The 23,832-nt window shown below is 38.2% G+C and overlaps 1 protein-coding gene across 1 annotated transcript in view; it reads right to left on the bottom strand.

The window, feature by feature from the left end:
- Window positions 1-23,832, bottom strand: part of LOC142336917 (protein phosphatase 3 catalytic subunit alpha-like) — a 110,088-nt gene that overhangs the window by 6,845 nt on the left and 79,411 nt on the right. Inside the window, exon 8 of the mRNA XM_075385900.1 lies at window positions 9,422-9,547. Coding sequence (XP_075242015.1) covers window positions 9,422-9,547 — 126 coding nt within the window. The remainder of the gene's footprint in view (window positions 1-9,421; window positions 9,548-23,832) is intronic.

Below are 23,832 nucleotides of genomic sequence, written 5' to 3'. Positions count from 1 at the left end.
AATCCTAAGACTGAACTTAAACTTTATATTAATCTTTTAATGCAGTAAAGTGTTTCAAGATTAATTTAGACGGCAAAAAAACCCAACCCGTGAACTGTTTTTTTCGATATTGCATTGGGTAGTTTAATTTAACCATTATTTGATAAAAGTTGGTAAGGGGGCCCACAAAAAACGATTTTTGAGACGAAAAATCATCAAATTTGAAAATTTTTGGTAGATTTACTAAAAATACGAACAAATTGATACAGTGGGTTTGTTTATCAAAAAATAACTTCCGATATAGAGAAAATTGATAGAATATTATGCTAAATTGTTCGATTTTGCAAATTTTTGGTCAATTTTGATGCATTTCAAAAAACACTGAATATCGATATAGAATATTGGAAAACCGTACTTCGAGCATAAAACTGTCCAGCTAGTGGACTACCGTTCCGTATTAAAGAAATTGCAATAAAATTGACCAAAAATAGAGAAAAATTGGACAAAAGCATTAAATTTTTGACAAAGTTGTCCAAAAAATCATTTTCTCCAACAAGAGTGTTCGTTAATTGTGTAAAACTCATTACACAGAAAAAGTTGTGAAAATTTTCACAACCTCCGGCCTACAGAAAAAATGATCGAATCACTATAATTTTTCCTCATCGCTCGTTTATGTACCGTTTCGTCCGCGTCCTTTTCGTCCTTTAACTTTTCAATTCTACGTGTTCCGTTTTTTCAATAACGTCACTCTCCCAAAACTTCGCTTTTCGTTTTCTTCGCTACTTTTCCTGATTTTGATGTAGTATGTCATATGTGATGAAGTATGTTGTTGTTTTTGCTGTAGTATGTTGAGTGTGCTATTATGCTGGCTCGCTGTTTAGGTCTTATAGCTTTCTAGGGTGTGACTTAAGTTTATTCTCGAGTTACGGCAGGATTGTCTTTTGACTTTTCAACTTTACTAATTTACTAGCCCTCCTGTTGTATTATATTAGTTTTGCTGTTGTATGTTTGTGTACCTGTATGGTTGCTAGTGTTACGGCTAGGTTGTTTGGTTGAGTTTTTGCTGTTGCTTGCTAACATAGTTCTTTCCGACCTCAATTCCCGCCCGTTCTTTCCCCACCGTCCCGTTTCCGTTCCGTCGCGCACTGCTCGCTCGACTTATCGTCTGTCCCGTTCCCGTTGCGTCGCGTGTTGCTCGCTCGACTTCCCGTCCGTCACGTTTCCGTTTCGTCGTGCGTTGCTGCTCGACTTCCCGTGTGTCCTTTGTCTCCCTTCAAGTTAAGCTCATAGCGTTCAGCATCGTGATCTCTAATAGTCTGGATCAAAAAGTCAAAAAAATGTACGCTGCCAGGTCAAAGCGTGAAGCTGAATTGCATGCAATACATGAAGATATCCTTCATTGTAAAAATAGTCAAAGTGGTCGATTGAAAGTTGAACGCCTAGTAACAAAGTGCAATGAAGCCTTTATAACTGTTGTAGACAAAAATGAAGACTTGATTGCATTTGCTGGAAAAACAGAGGATCCAAGTGCACTTTTTCTTTCTTGAGAAAAGTCTTACTTGGAGGCAATGACAACTAAGATCGACAAGAAACTCACTTTAACAGGAAACTACATCAACTCTGCTGATGATAAAGTATGCGAGTTCCCTCACTGATGGCTTCGTCAAAAACATCTAGTCAGTGTAAACATGATTACGTAATCGCTAAAATGAAGCGCGAAGAAATTGAAAAACAAAATGAGGCAGCCATTCGCCTCGCTGAACAAAAAAAAGCAAATGGAATTAGATTAACTGGAGTAAAACAACAGGAAACGGATTGCAGAGGCAATTCTGCAAGAGTTTGAAATGCTGGACATGGTTTCCAAAGGTAGCCGCTCTGAAACAACTGCAAGTGCCAGGAGCTCCATGAAAAGTGAAAAGGCTGTCCAGGACTGGATCAACACCTCACTTGCTTTAAGTTTTAACAATGAGGAGAAAGCTAGTGAACCAGAGGTTGCTAAAGACCCTCCAGAATGCCCTAGACACAACAACGGCGAAACATTGGAAGATCACAACACTGAAATTGCGAGGCACTCTATTCCAAAAAATTGTCGAGGCAATTACATTTTAAGCAACGAGACCTTGCAGCAACTCGACCCTTATTATACTCCACCTGAAAATTTTTTGCCTGCTGCTAACACACAAGCGTTGTACCAGGCGCACATACGGCCACAAATGAACCAAACAGGCCAACAAGGCACGGCGCTTCCGAGCATAACAAACCAAGGAACCGCAGATAGTCACCCGCCTTCTGTAGACGCCCCAGGGGTTTCCTCACCGCCCATTCAACAGCCCGTTTTACCACAGCCGTTCGCACTCCAAGTAAACCAAAAAAATGCATCCGACTTTTGTCCACACGCACAGCTTCAAACTTCACAATCCAGGGGACCTGAAACATCAAGTCTGCCTAAGAACAATACCGCCCAGCGTATATGCTCCAGAAAAACAAATGAATTTTGTCCCCCGAGCACCAAACGCCACTCTTCCTCTATTTCCGAAAAGAAATAATCCAGCCACCGCAATAAATTTTCCCTTGCATCCAAGCGCCCCACCGAGTCCAAACACTCAACAGCACAACTCCGAACCCGCTCATCCTAATGAAATTCCCATTCCAAACCCAGTCTTCGCATCTAACCTCACTGCTCCGATCCCACGCGCCCCTTTGATTAATCAGCCTCTCGTCAAAAACACTTTTCAGAATAATAACAACCGAGTGCACAAAGTTGTACGTTCCATTGCTCCTCCTGTCCTAAATATGCCCAATATCTCTCTTGGCCAAAAATTTGTGCCAAATATGAGTCATTGGCGTTTTCCACAGCACATACCGTCAATAGTCAACCAAGAGACTACCACCGTAAATAGTGTGCCTCCAAATATACAGACCTATATCGCACCCTCAAGCACTAATGTTCCACTACGAATATATCAGAATTCATTCCTTTTGATTGATATGCAATCACCATCAGGCGAACAACAGAAAAACCCGACCGCAACTATTTGTAATGTTGTTCCTGGTCTAGTCACTCTGGTTTTTCAGCCAACATACCCTTATGTGGGGCCCACTCCGTTGAATCGGAGTGGTCCGCAGGTGTCTGCAACTGCACCTCCGATACCGGACAATGAGTCATTGACTAGGGAATTAGCTGATTCAATAACCAGCAAGAAAAATGACTCCATGCCCGAATGGAAACTTGCTCAGTATAATGGTGATCCATTACAATGGCACGAGTGGTATAGTCAATTCAAAAGCGCGATTGACTCGCAGTCGCTCACTGATGACGTTAAATTGACTTACCTTAAAACACTCTTCACCGGTAAAGCAAAGATTGCAATTGCCGAGTTTGCTTACTGTGGTTTAATGTACAAGGATGCACTAAGGTCTTTAGAACTTAAATTTGGCCAGCCAGAGGCAGTACTAAGTGCACACGTGGATCAACTAAGCAAATTTTCGCCTTTTAAAATGCACAATAGCGATAACATCATTAACTATTCTGCAGCCATATCCAGCCTTGTTGGGGTTTTCAAGTCACTATCATATGATGCTGACTTGAAGAGCGCTTCCCTACTTATCCAAGTGGTACAGAAGTTAACACCAAACATGAAAGAGTTGTGGTTACTCTTTACGGTTCAAAAGCACTGGGGTAAGCGTAACCTCCTTGACTTTAACAATTGGCTTAAAGAAAAGGCTGAGTCCCATGATCTTATGAAACAAAGCGCAACCAAGGCAAGACCTGAAGATGACAGCACTTCAGTAACCAAGACCAAAACAGCCTCAAAAGTGTTTGCATCAAATTCACAAGAAAGGGAAACAAAGAAGCAAATGCCATCTTCTTCCAAAACACTTACTCTCGCTGCATTGTATGCAAAGGTAACCACCGGCTATGGAAGTGTCGAGTTTTCAAAGAAAAGACTCCAACCCCGAGAGCTAAGTTTGTGGCGGATAACAAACTTTGCTTTCCGAGCTTACGGGACAAGCACACCTTCCGCCAGTGCCCTCAACCAAGAAAATGACGAGCAGAAGGTTGTAATAGTTCGCATAGCACAGTATTGCATGGAGCAGATAGGGTTTTCCCAACAAAACAGTCAACAAATTCCAATATCATTCAGCCTTTTGGCAACACAGGTCAAAGTAAAGCCACCACTAGTCAACAGCCGTCTAATAAGACCACAACAATGTCATCTGATACTGATGTTAAGGAGCCCTTCAGGTAACGGAATTGCAGTTGGTCAATTCGTCCGGTGTAGATACCAAGGCTTTAGTTTTGTGTGATACCGCCTGCAGTAACTCTTGGGTGGCCGGTAGTCTCACAGATAGACTCGGTTTGCACGTTAAAGCACAAAAGCTAACTGTCAAGGATATTAATACCGAAGAAGTAGTTGATACTAGGGTTGTTGAAGTTACTGTGAAACCAAGAGAACATCAGGTTTTCGAACAATTTACCATCAACCCTTTCGTTAAAAAAGTCTGAACGTTGGCTCTGATATAATTATTGTACAGGCCCCGCAAGAGACTTACCCACATTTAGCAGTCCTTGATCCCGTGACATTTTCCTATAAATACATTGAGATGATACTCGGACAAGATGTCTATCATGCCATCCGCCCGTTAGAATACTTATCTTTCGTTGAGAAGCGTTCACTCGTTGCCGTACGCTTACCCATAGGTTGGGTCTTAAGCGGTCCGTTACCATCAAGTTCTTGTTTAAACTCAACGTGCTTTAAAGTGAATATCGAACATGACAATGATGTATCAAGTCAAGTAAAGTCATGGTACGATATTTAATCTTTCGGGGCAAACAAACAGGTCGACTCAAGATCTACAGTAGACGCAAGGGCTCACGCAATCCTTGAGAATACCACCATACACAATGGCCTGAGATACAATGTCGGAACGCTGTGGGCAGCAGACAACACCAAGCTCCCAAATAAATGCTTCTCCTCCCTTGTGCAACTAAAAGCTCTCGAAAAACGATTGGTCAAGGATCAAGACCTTAGGGAGAAGTATACTAGTACCATCAAGGAAGACCTAAATAAGGGGTGTGTAATTGAGGTTCCAGACGCTCACAACGTTGAGAGCCGGTCCGATAAAGAGTGGTACCTACCCCACCTTCCGGTTTTAAACCCGAACAAACCGGGTAAGGTGCGTAGGGTGCTCAATGGAGCATCAAATTTTCATGGTACCTCACTGAATAAATATTTGCTCACTGGCCCTGATATGCTCCAAAACCTTATTAACGTACTTCTGCGCTTCCGACAACATCCATATGCCGTCTCTGCCGACATCGAGGGAATGCTTCTACAGGTTGGTGTATTACCATCAGATCAATCATCACTTCGCTTTCTGTGGCGGGAGGACCCCACAAATAACGTTGTAGTGTATCGATATACGCGCCATATATTCGGGGCTAAAGACTCGCCCACCTGCGCCAACTATGCATTACCACTCACTGCGAGAGACAATGCCAATTTTTAACCCGAAGCTGCAAAAGCCGTTCTTGAAAACTTTTACATGGACGATTACCTTGACTCAGTGGAGTCTCTTGAGAAAGCCATCAATAGATCAAAGGAATTGGTACATCTTCTCCATATCTGTGGGTTCAAGCTTCCAAAACTAGTAAGCAATGTGCCAAATCTGGTTGACCGAATTGATGGTTCCTCTCAATCTACTGAGCCCAAGGTTATCGTTTCATGTCAGGAGGATTCATTGCATGCGCAAGGGTTAAAGTGGGATCACACTAATGACACTTTAGTTGTGAGTAGGGGTATAAGCTGCGCTATCACCAAGTCCCTCACGCAACGCTTGATCTTAAGTCTTGTCTTGAAAGTCTTTGACCCATTGGTCTTGTCGCAACTTTTACCGTCGGTGCGCGACTGCTCTTAAAAGACATCTGGCGTGTCACAGGACAACAATGGGATAACGAGCTCCCACAGAACATGGTTCAAAGATTTTTGGTTTGGATTGCGGACTTAACAGAGCCTGAAAATATCAAAATTCCTCGAAGTTACTTTAATGGACCCTTTGATAATATAGAGTTGCATTTGTTCGGTGACAGTTCCCAGTATATTTTCAGTGCGGTCACATTATTGCGAGCCCGAGTAAAAACTCCTACTGGCGAAAAAAAATAGAGCTTGTGTTTGTTTTGGGGAAAGCGCGCGCGGCGCCAATGAAAGTAATGACTGTCCTAAAACTCGAATTACAAGCAGCTCTACTCGCCGCTCGACTGAAAAGGGAAATTACGCAAGCACTTACTCTAACTGTTAACCAAGTATTCTTGTGGTCAGACAGCACGATCGTTCTCCAATGGATTAACTTTAATGAAAAGCAAACAATCTTTGTTGCAATCCGTCTTTGCGAAATTTTGGAGTATACCAGCGTTGACCAATGGAATCACGTCGCAACTAAGGATAATCCAGCTGACGCTGGACGCTGGCACGCGTGGAATGTCCGCTGAAGCTTTGCAACTAAGGAGTTAGGTCAAAGGTTCACATTTCTTAACTAACTCACGTTTCACGTTCGTACCGAACAAAGACGTCATTAAAAACATCAAGCTTGGCGTCCACCAAGCAGCCACTATAGAAGACACTGTTCCCCTGGCTACATCTGTCAAAAAACAGACAACTCCCGTTCCTTCATTGTTTCCGTTTGATAAGTTTAGTTCTTACCAAAATTACTTGCGCATTGCCGTATACGTTCTCCGGCTTTTGCCGAAACATGCCGGCTACCGTAACTTCGATGGTAGCATTACTGACCCTACTGAGTTTGACGAAACCGAGCGTCATCTACAGCACTTGGTGCAAGGAGAGTCTTTTGAAACTGAAAGAAAAGATCTTCTTGTCAATAAATTCGTTAAACGGAGTAGCCGAATTGCTCCGCATTCACCGTTTATTAGTCCAAATGGGCTAATCCGTTCCTCGGGCCGCATCAAGTGGTTAATGGAAGCTAGGTTTAAAGTAAAGTATCCATTCATCTTAGATGCACGTCATCCACTTGTAAAACTGTTTGTTGAACACAACCACGTAAAGCATTATCATCAAAACGATCGTTGAATGCCGAAGATCAGTTGTGCAGGAACGCTATACAGTACTGAAACTAAGATCCTCTTTGCGTTCCATCAAAGCACACTGCCTGAGATGCCGAGAATTCCAAGCTGTATCTATGCAACCAATCATGGCTGACTTACCTAAGGAGAGACTTGCTTACCAGTCTCCTACCTTCACGAACACCGGCGTTGACTACTTTGGGCCGTTCTATGTTACTGTACGCTGTACTACTGAGAAAAGCTGGGGCTTCCTCCTCAACTGTCTCACTACTCGCGCTGTCCATGTCGAGATAGTTACATCCATGGACACCAGTTCTTGTGTTATGGGAGTTGAGCGCTTTGGGTCACGTAGGGGTACACCTGCCATGATTTGGTCCGACAATGGCACTAACTTTATTGGAGCGGAGAAAGAACTCCGAGAAAGTAATGAAAAGTGGAACGTTGTCAAAATTGCAGCTGAGCTCGCTCACAAAGTTATAAAGTGGAGGTTCAATCCACCCAGCGCTCCCCATCAAGGTGGTATCTGGGAGAGGTTGTTACGCAGCTTCAAGCGCGTGTTGTATACTATTCTTGGCACGCGTAGCCTCACGGATGAGGTACAACATAGTACCTTTTGTCTCGTGGAGAATGCTCTCAATTCGCGTCCTTTAACACACGTAAGTGCTGATCCGTGCGATATGAACGCTATAACGCCTAATCACTTTTTCTTAGGAGAATATCTACCGGTATTTTGTCTGTTGTCGGCAATAATGAGTTGGACCATCGTAAACATTACGCCCGTCCGCAGTCGTACGCTAATGCGATCTGGTCCCGTTGGATCAGAGAGTACGTACCGACGATGAACCGGCGCTCTAAGTGGCAGACGCCTGCCGAACAACACCTTAAGACCGGTGACTTGGTTTGGATAAATGAGGAAACCAACCCTAGGGGTTACTACCCAACCGCTCGGATTGTGCAACTCCGTTACGGTTCCGATAGCGTGGCGCGCTCTGCCCTTGTATATATATATATATATATATATATATATATATATGTGTATATATATATATATATATATACATATATATATATATATATATATATATATATATATATATGTAATTATAATTAGATATATATAAATATATTAATAAACTTGTATATACATATATATATATATATATATATATATATATATATATATATACATATATATAAATATATATATATATATATATATATATATATATATATATATATATTTAGATATATTTAAATCTATTTATAAATTTGTACTTATATATACATATATATATATATATATATATATATATATATATATATATATATATTTATCTATATATATATATATATATATATATATATATATATATATTAAGTCGACCGGTTCGTTCGTCCGTCCGCTTGTAAAATTTGTACCAGTTTTCTCAACATCTTCTTCCGGGTCGGAGAATGTTACGTAGTAAATGAACGAATTATTAGCCGATCAGAATTGAGTATTTATATATACTTAGAAATTGAGTATTAATATACTTAGAAAGTTCCGAAAAAGTTCAGTTAACCTAATTTTAAGTAAATAAAACCACGATATGTATCGATTAAGGTGGTTTTCGGCTTAATATTTTAGGTTTTCTAGACAATTGTTGACTGAGTAAGAATTGATTTGACATCAATGATATCAGACGAAGAAACCTGTTAAATGAGCATAAAAAATCTTGCCGTCTAAGTTTCATTGTTGCTTTGTACACCGATAATGCTGACACGTTGTTCAATTGTACGTCTTAACGCTTATACGTTGCTAAGATTATTGAGTGATTTGGAGCTTATATGAATTCAAATATCGAACTACAGTTTTCGTTACTGAGTTACAGAGAGTAGGTTTCGATCGGTTTCAGTTGATGCTTGTAATGAATGAATTTTCTTAATTTTTGCTTTTATGCTCAGGCGAGTTTAGGCCATAGATAAAATACACGTTGTGATGAATTGGGTAAAAAATGTGGATTAATAAAATTTTAAACATAAAATTTATAACTTGATTTTGAAGTTTAAACTTAAACTTATATCTTGGACTTTAAAGTTTTTAAAATAGTAATAAAAAGTATCTTCCATTAATCTGCAAACTATTCAAATATGTTGAAAAAATCTTGCTCTGAAAACAATAAAATTTAAGCCGTTGAATCGAAACTTGTAATTATAAATACAAGTTTTGATCCACCAACTAAAATTTACTCGTTTTCTATGCCAAATTTTCCCCCTACTTCATGCTCCTTTCAGCCCAACTAATGAATTTACCAGGGAAGCTGCTAATGCTAAGTATTTCAAAGCTACTACAACATGAACAGAATTAAAGATGGTGTGACTGACCTCAGTGCATACTTGGCAGAGTGCGAGTAGAAGGTGTGTGATCAGTTTAGCCGCAAAGGGGAGCGACCATACCAATCCATTTTGGAAGTTAGGCAGCCAGTAGGGATGCGACTGCGACAGGAACGTCTGAACAATTATTCGAAGTTTTTATGGTTTTTTATATAATATATTGACGTAGAATACGGTAAAACTGAGGTTTCTACATAACATGCTTTTTTCCAATCTTTAATTTCAATAAAACTCACAAATATTATCAGTTTTTGAACGTTTCGAAAATATTGTGAAAAATTTTAAGATTTTAAATGATTCGCCAGGAACTCGATTAATGCTCTGTGCGACAAAAATAGTCAAGATTATCTAGTTTAATGGCTCGCAATTTATTGGTATTTAGAGCCCACAAAACGGAGCAACTTAACTTGTTGAGTCTGTCGGATTATTTTCATTTACCTTCTCAGCTGAAGCTCGCTGAAAAATCTATCAAAAATGTTATCAGAGAATGTTTCTCTGGGACACTTTTTGTAAATAGCGTACTTCGAGACTAGTTAGACATACGGCTATAACAAAATTTAATTGCCACCGGGTTTTACCTGTTTATACCGTTTTTGTGCATACGATAAGACGAAAAAACGATAAGACGAAAAAACGATAAGACGAAAAGTTGGTAATACATAAACTGCATAAAGGACCAGCAGGACTATTTTAATTGCTACAGATTTCGTTGTAAGAGAGCAGTTAAATATGAATTTCTAATTTATTTATCAAGTCACTTTATGAATATCGTGACATAGATAATGCTTTTTTTTCAAAATTAATCACGAGTAGTTGCAATTTGACTTTCTGGAAAGTTGTTGCCCAGGTCGAGGTGTGCGTTTGTGATCAGACCCATCCAGACTAAAATCGGTCATGATCAGACCCATCCAGACGATAATCTGCCATGATCAGACTTTAGCGCGTTTTTAGAAATGGTACTCGTTATTACCTCGTTTTAGAACTCTTTGCTCGTTTTTACCTCGTTTTAAAAATTTTTGCTCGTTTTTACCGCTTTTAAAAATTTCTGCTCGTTTATAATTTTTTTCAGTCAGACTTTAGTACATAGAAGCGGTGAAATTTTCTGTTATGCGATTAATTTTGAACATTTATTAGGTAGCAAGTACCACAAAACACAATTGTCATAAGTCTGTTAAAATTGACAAAGCACGTAGTCCCTGCAAAATAGTCAATCATACGTTTTGTGTTCCGATAACATAACGTTTTCATTGATAAAATTTGTACCTTTCTAAAATCGTAAACCGTAACATTTCTCAACCTTCCAATCTGTTTTAAACTTATCCTATAACAGGACGGCACACCGACTAAACTTTGCACATTCTTTACAGAAGGAATTTGGGATCTAAAACATTTTTGCTTCATAAAGATTTTTCTCTCGGGCCAAAACGGAAAGTTTCATATAAACTTTACCGTCGAAAACTAGTTCATTGATCGTTTGAATAGTTCGATGATCGTTTGAATAGTTCTTTCTGTGGAAAACAAAAGTTTAAAACGGACAAATGGGCAAAGATAAAAAACTAGCAGTTTTTGACCGTTTAGTTAGGTTACGCTTTCATTGAAATTCTAATGAGCTATTAGCTAAAAATCACTCATCATTTTTTTACGAGAAATGAAAGAAAATTTAAACCAATGTGCTTCAAATTGTTTTTTGTCGTAAAGCGCCGATAAAGGGCTGTTGAGCCATATTGATTAACTTATACTAATGGAGGCTTCTATTGTATCTCCTCTAGGATCAGTGGAAAGTGAAAAATCTAGTGTTGACAACTTGCTTAAAAAACATTTTTGGAACACTCTTAAAAAAAATCACCAGGTGCCTTGGGTTTGTAAACAACCGTTGAATAGATAGAGGCGCTAGAAAAATAACGTTATTTTAGAATCTTTAGTCAGACTTTAGTACATAGAAGCGGTGAAATTTTATGTTATGCGATTAGTTTTGAACATTTATTAGGTAGCAAGTACCACAAAACACAACTGTCATAGGTCTGTTAAAAGTGACAAAGCACGTAGTTCCTGCAAAATAGTCAATCATACGTTTTGTTTTGTAATAACATAACGTTTTCTTTGGTGAAATTTGTACCTTCCGAAAATCGTAAACCGTAATATTCCTCAACCTTCCGATCCATTTTTGAATGATTCTATAGCTGAACTGCCCTCCTATTCAAATTTACACTTTCTGTAAAAAAAGATTGGGATCCAAAACTTCTTCGCTTCATAATGACTTTTCTCTTGGTTCTAATCCAAAAGTTTCATAATAACTTTACCGTCGAAAATTAGTTCGTTGATCGTTTGAATAGTTCACTGCCCGTTTGAATCATTCATTTTGATAATAACAAAAATTTATTATAAACAAATGGGCAAGGGTAACATAATTAGCAGTTTTGGACAGTTTAAGTAGGTTGCGCCTTCTTTGAAATTTTAGTGACATATTCCCGACAAGTCACTAAATTTTGTTTTGGAAACAAATGTCGGAACAAGCTGCTTTATATAATAATCGTTGTAGAACCCAGACGAAATACATAGATAAACAAGCTGGAACTGCTGTTTTACGTTGACTCTTTTTTGGAGAAAATGGGCTGCGCTTGCGCCCAAAAACCAGATAATAATCACTATCTCAAGAATATCTCAATAGGACCATATTTTTCAAAGTACCGTACCAAAGGAATCGAGTTTGGTCACATTTTCTTGATACTGATTAGCTCTTGTTTTCACTTCTGTGCAGTTGCCTGATAAGTTCTGGTAAAAAACTTATTAAATGACAAAGATGAAAAAAATAGATATCTGTCTCTCAGAGCCTGAAATCGAGGTTTTAGTTTACGTTTTTCATGATATCTCCTAAATTACTATATCAAGCTGAGCTTAAGAGCTTTTTTTGTTGATCCTAAACCCTTCTTGCCTGCACATCTATTTGATTTTTCCATTCAACCTGACCAGAGAAAATATTAAGGTGTAAATTTGAAAAATTAAAAATTTTTAGCGTTTTGTGAACTGATGTAGTATTTCAGGAGTATTTCTAAAGTACTTTTCCAAATTATTATGTTTTGTCGCTTTTGATTGACATTGGTTGCTCCTTTTCTTTCTCTCGTGCTGTAGACTGAACCGTTCTGGAAAAAAATTCATTCAAGGCCAAAGACAAGAAATTGATATCTGACCTGAGGGCTGAAATCGAAATTTTAATTTACGCTTTCATCGATATCTCCTGAATCACTTTATCACATTTAGCTTGAGAGGAAGCAATTTGTTGTTGCTAAACTCTTCTTTATTGCCCGCATTGTTGACTTTTTAAATCATACTGACCAAAAAGTAATTAAGGTGTAAATTTGAAAAAAAAAAGAATTTAATAAACGTTTTTTTTGAAATGATGTAGTCGTTCTCGTAATCAGCGTTGTTATTATTTGAAAATTCTGTTATTTCACCGTCTGTTGGGTCCTTGAAGCTATTTCAATCATAGAACTGGTTTTCTTAGGTTTTTGAGGACCATTTTGCATTGCTTCTCTTTAATTTTTTTTCTTTTCAGATACCGAATGTCAGGTTACAGTTTACTGTTTCATCGGTATCTCCTAAAGTACTGAATCAAATTCAACAAACGAGGTGGCATTTTGTTTCTTTTGATCTGTTCCTGCTAGCCTTTTGCAGTCTTTTTCTGTATCGGCCTGTGCAAATAACAATTTGGGTGCAAACTTGAAAACAAATATCATTTTAAGCGTTATTATGAGTTTATGTGGTTTTTATTGTAATGAGGGTTGTTGTTACTTGCAAAATGTGTTATTTACGAAGGTGTTGGTTCCATGAAGCTATTTGAATCAAAAATTTTTTTAGCAATTCAACAATTTTTCAATTTTTGTGAAATCATGACTTTCTTGTTGGTGTTGTATTTTTGTCAAAACACACAAAACACCCTGTCCTCTAGGGCGAGGTGGGAATTTTTTCCCACTTCACAGTAGAGGTCTTGGGTGTTCAGCAACTACTCAGTGGACTTGGATTGCCTTCAGACTTGTCTGCGTTGCGCCGTTTGTAGTCACTTTGCGTTATTTTGCCAGAAATTAGGGTCTCCCATTAGCACAAAAATCCTGGTACGCTTCATATCTTTGACGATTTCTCCAAGACTACTGTACCAAATTGTACGGGCTTTGTCGCGTTTTGTTGGCCCTAAACCCATCCTTGCTTGCAGTGTTTAGTTGGTTTCTCAAATCGGCCGTATCAAAAAGTTATTAATGTTCAAACTTGAAAAATGTTGAATTTTCGGGCCATTCTGGGTGACCCAAATTTCGTTACAACAAAACAGCTGATTTACCGAAGAAATGTTAGTGTTTTAGAAGAATTTACCTCAGTTAGTGGGGAGTATCCCCATATATGTTGTCTATAGTATTTTGTGTAGTTGAGGTGGTCAATTTTGACTCTGCAGAGCGGTCACCTCGCTTTTCTAGGCATTTGGTACGGTACCTTATAATTGCTATAACTCCTCGAAGAAGGTACCGATTGAGTGCAAGCTGTACTAAGGGAATTTGTTTTTGTTATGCCGTTTTAGAGAAATTGCCCAGTAAACTTGACCTCGATTTTAGCCTCAGAAGCGATTGACACCAGCGGGTGACCACGTTGTCACCGTTGAAATCTTGAAGCTTTGAACTGTGTTTAAAAAAATTAGTGTTTTGAATAGCCCGTCTAACGTGGATTCAGAATATGTATACTTTATATAGCGTTTAGTGATGTTTAGATGTTCAATTTTAGCTCCGAAGGTGGTGTATCTCTCCTCTAAGCTCATTTGGTACGGTACCGTTATTTTGCTATAACTCCTAGAAGAGTTCACCGATTGGGCTCATTTTATGATATGATGCGTATCTCAAGCAGTGCTACAATTGGTACAAAGAACGTTTGTTTTTGTTCAGCCGTTTTTGAGAAATTGGCCAGGGAACTTTACCCCAGTTTGACCTCCTGAGGAGAGAAACACTACCTTGAGTACGATATTAAACTTGTTATGTCTTTAGTTAGTCGTCGAATTTTAGTATTTCAATTTCCTGGGTCAGTTGGGAGTCTCCCCATATATATTTTGTAGGGCGTTTTCTGTAGTTCAGATGGTCAATTTGAGCTCTGTAGGTCACCTCTCCTCGTTTCTGACGAGATTGGTACGGTACCTTAAATATGCAATATCTCCTCGTAGAATGAACCGATTTGGTTGATTTTTTGACATAAAGCGTGTCTTAAGCAGTACTTTTTTGGGTCCTAGTTTAGTTTTGTTTCGTTCGGCCAGTTTTGAAATTTTGACTAAAAAAGATACCCCAAGTTTGACCATCTGAAACAGGAGAATGGCCATCTCTAGCCTATTACTGACCGCTGATTTTGCTATTCAGGTTGTTTAGGTAGCTGAGTAGACTCAGCGTATTCCATGGCCTTGTTCTAGAACTGATGGCAAAATTTAGCGTTGGTGTTTGGGGGGGTCTTTGAGGGGGGGGGGGGGTTGGTGGGTGGCGTTTTGGCGCCGGGGGGGGGGGGTCGCTCGCTGGGTGGGGGTTGACCGTGCGTCTTGTGTTGCATTGATGTTCTTTTCTGTGTACTAACAAAGTGTTTTTTCAGAGTTTTGCTTTGTTACTCTTCTGTCTGCTGTCGTCTCCTCTCAGGTGAGCTCTTCCCGCTTCTTTGCTTGCTAGCTTGGCTAGCTGTCGCTTTCTTTCGGTCTGGTTTGCTCTGCAACGCAGAGCTGCAGTTTTCGGACCGATTTTTTTTATCCGTGTTCCCACATCGTGGGAATGTGTTCATGCAAAGCAAGAAGGTTCGCCGAAGCTTTGCGCTCTTCTTGGTTTTTCAATTTTGCGCTTTTTTTTGTTTGCTTCCGCTTTTTTTTGGTCTGGTTTGCTGTGCAGCGCACAGTTTCGGTTTTTACAGCTAAGGACTTATTCTAAAAGTTTGACATTCTACCTAAGAGTGTTATACTCCTAGTAGTTTCTGAAAAAGAGCTAATTGCTGTACCAGCTGGTCAGAGAAAAAAGTAATAGATACGTTGTCAGATTTCGAGCTCAAAAATTATTTTTGTGCGTTTTCATGAAAAGTGAATTTCAGTGCAGTCAAGGACTTGTTCAATTGAATTGAGGGTCTACTTAAGAGTGTCATAGTCCTAGTAGGTTCTGATAGAAGGCTAAAGGTTGATCTAGCTGGTCTGAGTAAAAAGTACCTAATACGTTGTCAGATTTCGAGCTCAAAAATTATTTTTTTGTGTTTTCATAAAAAGTGAATTTCACTGCCGTCAAGGACTTGTTCAATTGAACTTGTGGTCTAAGTAGGAGTGTCATAGTCCTAAGAAGTTCTGATAGAGGGCTAATTGTTGATCTAGCTGGTCTGAGTAAAAAGTAGTTAATACGTTGTCAGATTTCGAGCTCAAAAATTACTTTTGTGCGTTTCCATAAAAAGTGAGTTTCAGTGCAGTCAAGGAATTGTTCAATTGAATTGAAGGTCTACGTAGGAGTGTCATAGTCCTAGTAGGTTCTGATAGAGAGCTAATTGTTGATCTAGCCGGTCTGAGTAAAAAGTACTTAATACGTTGTCAGATTTCGAGCTCAAAAATTTTTTTTGTGCGTTTTCAAAAAAGTGAATTTCAGTGCAGTCAAGGACTTGTTCAATTGAACTGAGGGTCTAAGTAGGAGTGTCATAGTCCTAGTAGGTTCTGATAGAGGGCTAAATGTTGATCTAGCTGTTCTGAGTAAAAATTACTTAATACGTTGTCAGATTTCGAGCTCAGAAATTATTTTTGTGCGTTTTCATAAAAAGTGAATTTCAGTGCAGTCAAGGACTTGTTCAATTGAATTGAGGCTCTACTTAGGAGTGTCACAGTCCTATTAAGTTCTGTTAGAGGGCTAATTGTTGATCTAGCTGGTCTGAGCAAAAAGTACTTAATACGTTGTCAGATTTCGTGCTCAAAAATTATTTTTGGGCGTTTTCAAAAAATGTGAATTTCAGTGCAGTCAAGGACTTGTTCAATTGAATTGAGGGTCTACGTAGGAGTGTCATAGTCCTAGTAGATTCCGATAGAAGGCTAATTGTTGATCTAGCTGGTCTGAGTAAAAAGTACTTAATACGTTGTCAGATTTCGAGCTCAAAAATTATTTTTGTGCGTTTTCATATAAAGTGAATTTCAGTGCAGTCAAGGACTTGTTCAAATGAACTGAGGGTCTAAGTAGGAGTGTCATAGTCCTAGTAGGTTCTGATAGAGGGCTAATTGTTGATCTAGCTTGTCTCAGTAAAAAGTACTTAATACGTTGTCAGATTTCGAGCTAAAAAAAATTATTTTTGTGCGTTTTCATAAAAAGTGAATTTCAGTGCAGTCAAGGACTTGTTCAATTGAATTTAGGCTCTACTTAGGAGTGTCACAGTTCTATTAAGTTCTGTTAGAGGGCTAATTGTTGATCTAGCTGGTCTGAGCAAAAAGTACTTAATACGTTGTCAGATTTCGTGCTCAAAAATTATTTTTGTGCGTTTTCATAAAATGTGAATTTCAGTGCAGTCAAGGACTTGTTCAATTGAATTGAGGGTCTACGTAAGAGTGTCATAGTCCTAGTATGTTCCGATAGAGGTCTAATTGTTGATCTAGCTGGTCTGAGTAAAAAGTACTTAATACGTTGTCAGATTTCGAGCTCAAAAAATATTTTTGTGCGTTTTCATATAAAGTGAATTTCAGTGCAGTCAAGGACTTGTTCAAATGAACTGAGGGTCTAAGTAGGAGTGTCATAGTCCTAGTAGGTTCTGATAGAGGGCTAATTGTTGATCTAGCTTGTCTCAGTAAAAAGTACCTAATACGTTGTCAGATTTCGAGCTAAAAATTTATTTTTGTGCGTTTTCATAAAAAGTGAATTTCAGTGCAGTCAAGGACTTGTTCAATTGAATTGAGGCTCTACTTAGGGGTGTCACAGTCTTATTAAGTTCTGTTAGAGGGCTAATTGTTGATCTAGCTGGTCTGAGTAAAAAGTAATTAATACGTTGTCAGATTTCGTGCTCAAAAATTATTTTTGTGCGGTTTCATAAAATGTGAACTTCAGTGCAGTCAAGGACTTGTTCAATTGAATTGAGGGTCTACGTAGGAGTGTCATAGTCCTAGTATGTTCTGATAGAGGGCTAATTTTTGATCTAGCTGGTCAGAGTAAAAAGTACTTAATACGTTGTCAGATTTCGAGCTCAAAAGTTATTTTTGTGCGTTTTCAAAAAGAGTGAATTTCAGTGCAGTCAAGGACTTGTTCAATTGAACTGAGGGTCTAAGTAGGAGTGTCATAGTTCTAGTAGGTTCTGATAGAGTGCTAATTGTTGATCTAGCTGGTCTGAGTAAAAAGTACTTAATACGTTGTCAGATTTCGAGCTCAAAAATTGTTTTTTTGCGTTTTCATAAAAATTGAATTTCTGTGCAGTCAAGGATTTGTTCAATTGAATTGAGGGTCTACGTAGGAGTGTCATAGTTCTAGTAGTTTCTGATAGAAGGCTAATTGTTGATCTAGCTGGTCTGAGTAAAAAGTACTTAATACGTTGTCAGATTTCGAGCTCAAAAATTATTTTTGTGCGTTTTCTTAAAAAGTGAATTTCAGTGCAGTCAAGGACATGTTCAATTGAATTGAGGGTCTACGTAGGAGTGTAATAGTCCTAGTAGGTTTTGATAGAGGGCTAACTAATGATCTAGCTGGTCTGAGTAAAAAGTACTTAATACGTTGTCAGATTTCGAGCTCAAAAATTATTTTTGTGCGTTTTCATAAAAAATGAATTTCAGTGCAGTCAAGGACTTGTTCAATTGAATTGAGGGTCTACGTAGGAGTTTCATAGTCCTAAAAGGTTCTGATAGAGGGCTAATTGTTGATCTAGCTGTTCTGAGTAAAAAGTACTTAATACGTTGTCAGATTTCGAGCTCAAAAATTATTTTTGTGCGTTTTCATAAAAAGTGAATTTCAGTGCAGTCAAGGACTTGTTCAATTGAACTGAGGGTCTAAGTAGGAGTGTCATAGTCCTAGTAGGTTCTGATAGAGGGCTAAATGTTGATCTAGCTGTTCTGAGTAAAAAGTACTTAATACGTTGTCAGATTTCGAGCTCAGAAATTATTTTTGTGCGTTTTCATAAAAAGTGAATTTCAGTGCAGTCAAGGACTTGTTCAATTGAACTGAGGGTCTAAGTAGGAGTGTGATAGTCCCAGTAGGTTCTGATAGAGGGCTAATTGTTGAACTAGCTGGTCTGAGTAAAAAGTACTTAATACGTTGTCAGATTTCGAGCTCAAAAATTACTTTTAAGCGTTTTCATAGAAAGTGATTTTCAGTGCAGTCAAGGACTTGTTCAATTGAATTGAGGGTCTACATAGGAGTGTCACAGTCCTAGTAGGTTCTGTTACAGGGCTAATTGCTGATCTAGCTGGTCTGAGTAAAAAGTACTTAATACGTTGTCAGATTTCGCGCTGAGAAATTATTTTTGTGCGTTTCCATAAAAAGTGAACTTCAGTGCAGTCAAGGACTTGTTCAATTGAATTGAGGGTCTACGTAGGAGTGTCATAGTCCTAGTAGGTTCTGATAGAGGTTTAAATGTTGATCTAGAGTAAAAAGTACTTAATACGTTGTCAGATTTCGAGCTCAGAAATTATTTTTGTGCGTTTTCATAAAAAGTGAATTTCAGTGCAGTCAAGGACTTGTTCAATTGAACTGAGGGTCTAAGTAGGAGTGTCATAGTCCTAGTAAGTTCTGATAGAGGGCTAATTGTTGAATTAGCTGGTCTGAGTAAAAAGTACTTAATACGTTGTCAGATTTCGAGCTCAAAAATTACTTTTATGCGTTTTCATAAAAAGTGATTTTCAGTGCAGTCAAGGACTTGTTCAATTGAATTGAGGGTCTACATAGGAGTGTCACAGTCCTAGTAGGTTTGGTTAGAGGGCTAATTGTTGATCTAGCTGGTTTGAGTAAAAAGTACTTAATACGTTGTCAGATTTCGAGCTGAAAAATTATTTTTGTGCAGTTCCATAAAAAGTGAATTTCAGTGCAGTCAAGGACTTGTTCAATTGAATTGAGGGTCTACGTAGGAGTGTCATAGTCCTAGTAGGTTCTGATAGAGGGCTAATTGCTGATCTAGCTGTTCTGAGTAAAAAATACTTAATACGTTATCAGATTTCGAGCTCAAAAATTATTTTTGTGCGTTTTCATAAAAAGTGAATTTCAGTGCAGTCAAGGACTTGTTCAATTGAATTGAGGGTCTACATAGGAGTGTCACAGTCCTATTAGGTTCGGTTAGAGGGCTAATTGTTGATCTAGCCGGTCTGAGTAAAAAGTAATTAATACGTTGTCAGATTTCGAGCTCAAAAATTATTTTTGTGCGTTTCCATAAAAAGTGAATTTCAGTGCAGTCAAGGACTTGTTCAATTGAATTGAGGGTCTACGTAGGAGTGTCATAGTCCTAGTAGGTTCTGATAGAGGGCTAATTGCTGATCTAGCTGGTCTGAGTAAAAAGTACTTAATACGTTGTCAGATTTCGAGCTCAAAAATTATTTTTGTGCGTTTTCATAAAAAGTGAAATTCAGTGCAGTCAAGAACTTGTTCAATTGAACTGAGGGTCTACGTAGGAGTGTCATAGTCCTAGTAGGTTCTGATAGAGGGCTAATTGTAGATCTAGCTCGTCTGAGTAAAAAGTACTTAATACGTTGTCAGATTTCGAACTCAAAAATTATTTATGTGCGTTTTCATGAAAAGTGAAATTCAGTGCAGTCAAGGACTTGTTCAATTAAACTGAGGGTCTAAGTAGGAGTGTCATAGTCCCAGTAGGTTCTGATAGAGGGCTAATTGTTGATCTAGCTGGTCTGAGTAAAAATTACTTAATACGTTGTCAGATTTCGAGCTCAAAAATTATTTTTGTGCGTTTTCATAAAAAGTGAATTTCAGTGCAGTCAAGGACTTGTTCAATTGAATTGAGGGTCTACATAGGAGTGTCACAGTCCTATTAGGTTCGGTTAGAGGGCTAATTGTTGATCTAGCTGGTCTGAGTAAAAAGTACTTAATACGTTGTCAGATTTCGAGCTCAAAAATTACTTTTGTGCGTTTCCATAAAAAGTGAATTTCAGTGCAGTCAAAGACTTGTTCAATTGAATTGAGGGTCTACCTAGGAGTGTCATAGTCCTAGTAGGTTCTGATAGAGGGCTAATTGCTGATCTAGCTGGTCTGAGTAAAAAGTACTTAATACGTTGTCAGATTTCGAGCTCAAAAATTATTTTTGTGCGTTTTCATAAAAAGTGAAATTCAGTGCAGTCAAGAACTTGTTCAATTGAACTGAGGGTCTACGTAGGAGTGTCATAGTCCTAGTAGGTTCTGATAGAGGGCTAATTGTAGATCTAGCTCGTCTGATTAAAAATTACTTAATACGTTGTCAGATTTTGAACTCAAAAATTATTTTTGTGCGATTTCATGAAAAGTGAAATTCAGTGCAGTCAAGGACTTGTTCAATTGAACTGAGAGTCTAAGTAGGAGTGTCATAGTCCTAGTAGGATCTGAGAGAGGGCTAATTGCTGATCTAGCTGGTCTGAGTAAAAAGAAATTAATACGTTGTCAGATTTCGAGCTCAAAAATTATTTTTGTGCGTTTTCATAAAAAGTGAAATTTAGTGCAGTCAAGAACTTGTTCAATTGAACTGAGGGTCTACGTAGGAGTGTCATAGTCCTAGTAGGTTCTGATAGAGGGCTAATTGTTGATCTAGCTGGTCTGATTAAAAAGTACTTAATACGTTGTCAGATTTCGTGCTCAAAAATTATTTTTGTGCATTTTCATAAAAAGTGAATTTCAGTGCAGTCAAGGACTTGTTCAATTGAATTGAGGGTCTAAGTAGGAGTGTCATAGTCCTAGGAAGTTCTGATAGAGGGCTAATTGTTGATCTAGCTGGTCTGAGTAAAAAGTACTTAATACGTTGTCAGATTTCGAGCTCAAAAATTACTTTTGTGCGTTTCCATAAAAAGTGAGTTTCAGTGCAGTCAAGGAATTGTTCAATTCAATTGAGGGTCTGCGTAGGAGTTTCATAGTCCTAGTAGGTTCTGATAAAGGGCTAATTGCTGATCTAGCTGGTCTGAGTAAAAAGTACTTAATACGTTGTCAGATTTCGAGCTCAAAAATTATTTTTGTGCGTTTTCATAAAAAGTGAAATTCAGTGCAGTCAAGGACTTGTTCAATTGAACTGAGGGTCTACGTAGGAGTGTCATAGTCCTAGTAAGTTCTGATAGAGGGCTAATTGTTGATCTAGCGGGTCTGAGTAAAAAGTACTTAATACGTTGTCAGATTTCGAGCTCAAAAATTATTTTTGTGAGTTTTCATAAAAAGTGAATTTCAGTGCAGTCAAGGTCTTGTTCAATTGAATTGAGGGTCTACGTAGAAGTGTCATAGTCCTAGTAGGTTCTGATAGAAGGCTAATTGTTGTTCTAGCTGGTCTGAGTAAAAAGTACTTAATACGTTGTCAGATTTCGAGCTCAAAAATTATTTTTATGCGTTTTCATAAAAAGTGAATTTCAGTGCAGTCAAGGACTTGTTCAATTGAACTGATGGTCTAAGTAGGAGTGTCATAGTCCTAGGAAGTTCTGATAGAGGGCTAATTGTTGATATAGCTGGTCTGAGTAAAAAGTACTTAATACGTTGTCAGATTTCGAGCTCAAAAATTATTTTTGTGCGTTTCCATAAAAAGTGAGTTTCAGTGCAGTCAAGGACTTGTTCAATTGAACTGATGGTCTAAGACGGTGTGTCATAGTCCTAATAAGTTCTGATAGAGGAATAATTGTTGATCTAGCTGGTCTGAGTAAAAAGTACTTAATACGTTGTCAGATTTCGAGCTCAAAAAATATTTTTGGTCGTTTCCATAAAAAGTGAGTTTCAGTGCAGTCAAGGACTTGTTCAATTGAATTGAGGGTCTACGTAGGAGTGTCACAGTCCTAGTAGGTTCTGATAGAGGGCTAATTGCTGATCTAGCTGGTCTGAGTAAAAAGTACTTAATACGTTGTCAGATTTCGAGCTCAAAAATTCTTTTTGAGCGTTTTCATAAAAAGTGAAATTCAGTGCAGTCATGGACTTGTTCAATTGAACTGAGGGTCTACGTAGGGTTGTCATAGTCCTAGTAAGTTCTGATAGAGGGCTAATTGTTGATCTAGCAGGTCGGAGTAAAAATACTTAATACGTTGTCAGATTTCGAGCTCAAAAATTATTTTTGTGCGTTTTCTTAAAAAGTGAATTTCAGTGCAGTCAAGGACATGTTCAATTGAATTGAGGGTCTACGTAGGAGTGTAATAGTCCTAGTAGGTTCTGATAGAGGGCTAATTAATGATCTAGCTGGTCTGAGTAAAAAGTACTTAATACGTTGTCAGATTTCGAGCTCAAAAATTATTTTTGTGCGTTTTCATAAAAAATGAATTTCACTGCAGTCAAGGACTTGTTCAATTGAATTGAGGGTCTACGTAGGAGTGTCATAGTCCTAAAAGGTTCTGATAGAGGGCTAATTGTTGATCTAGCTGTTCTGAGTAAAAAGTACTTAATACGTTGTCAAATTTCGAGCTCAAAAATTAATTTTGTGCGTTTTCATAAAAAGTGAATTTCAGTGCAGTCAAGGACATGTTCAACTGAAATGAGGGTCTACGTAGGAGTGTCATAGTCCTAGTAGGATCTGATAGAGGGCAAATTGTCGATCTAGCTGGTCTGAGTAAAAAGTACTTAATACGTTGCCAGATTTCGAGCTCAAAAATTTTTTTTGTGCGTTTTCAAAAAAGTGAATTTCAGTGCAGTCAAGGACTTGTTCAATTGAACTGAGGGTCTAAGTAGGAGTGTCATAGTCCTAGTAGGTTCTGATAGAGGGCTAAATGTTGATCTAGCTGGTCTGAGTAAAAAGTACTTAATACGTTGTCAGATTTCGAGCTCAGAAATTGTTTTTGTGCGTTTTCATAAAAAGTGAGTTTCAGTGCAGTCAAGGACTTGTTCAATTGAATTGAGGGTCTACGTAGGAGTGTCATAGTCCTAGTAGGTTCTGATAGAGGGCTAATTGCTGATCTAGCTGGTCTGAGTAAAAAGTACTCAATACGTTGTCAGATTTCCAGCTCAAAAATTCTTTTTGAGCGTTTTCATAAAAAGTGAAATTCAGTGCAGTCAAGGACTTGTTCAATTGAACTGAGGGTCTACGTAGGATTGTCATAGTCCTAGTAAGTTCTGATAGAGGGCTAATTGTTGATCTAGCAGGTCGGAGTAAAAAGTACTTAATACGTTGTCAGATTTCGAGCTCAAAAATTATTTTTGTGCGTTTTCTTAAAAAGTGAATTTCAGTGCAGTCAAGGACATGTTCAATTGAATTGAGGGTCTACGTAGGAGTGTAATAGTCCTAGTAGGTTCTGATAGAGGGTTAATTAATGA

The sequence above is a fragment of the Convolutriloba macropyga genome, chromosome 3 (genome assembly GCF_964194025.1).
Source record: "Convolutriloba macropyga chromosome 3, txConMacr16.3, whole genome shotgun sequence".
Lineage (NCBI taxonomy): Eukaryota > Metazoa > Xenacoelomorpha > Acoela > Convolutidae > Convolutriloba > Convolutriloba macropyga.
The sequence above is the reverse complement of the archived record's forward strand: the minus strand, read 5'-3'. Positions and strand labels throughout refer to the sequence as shown.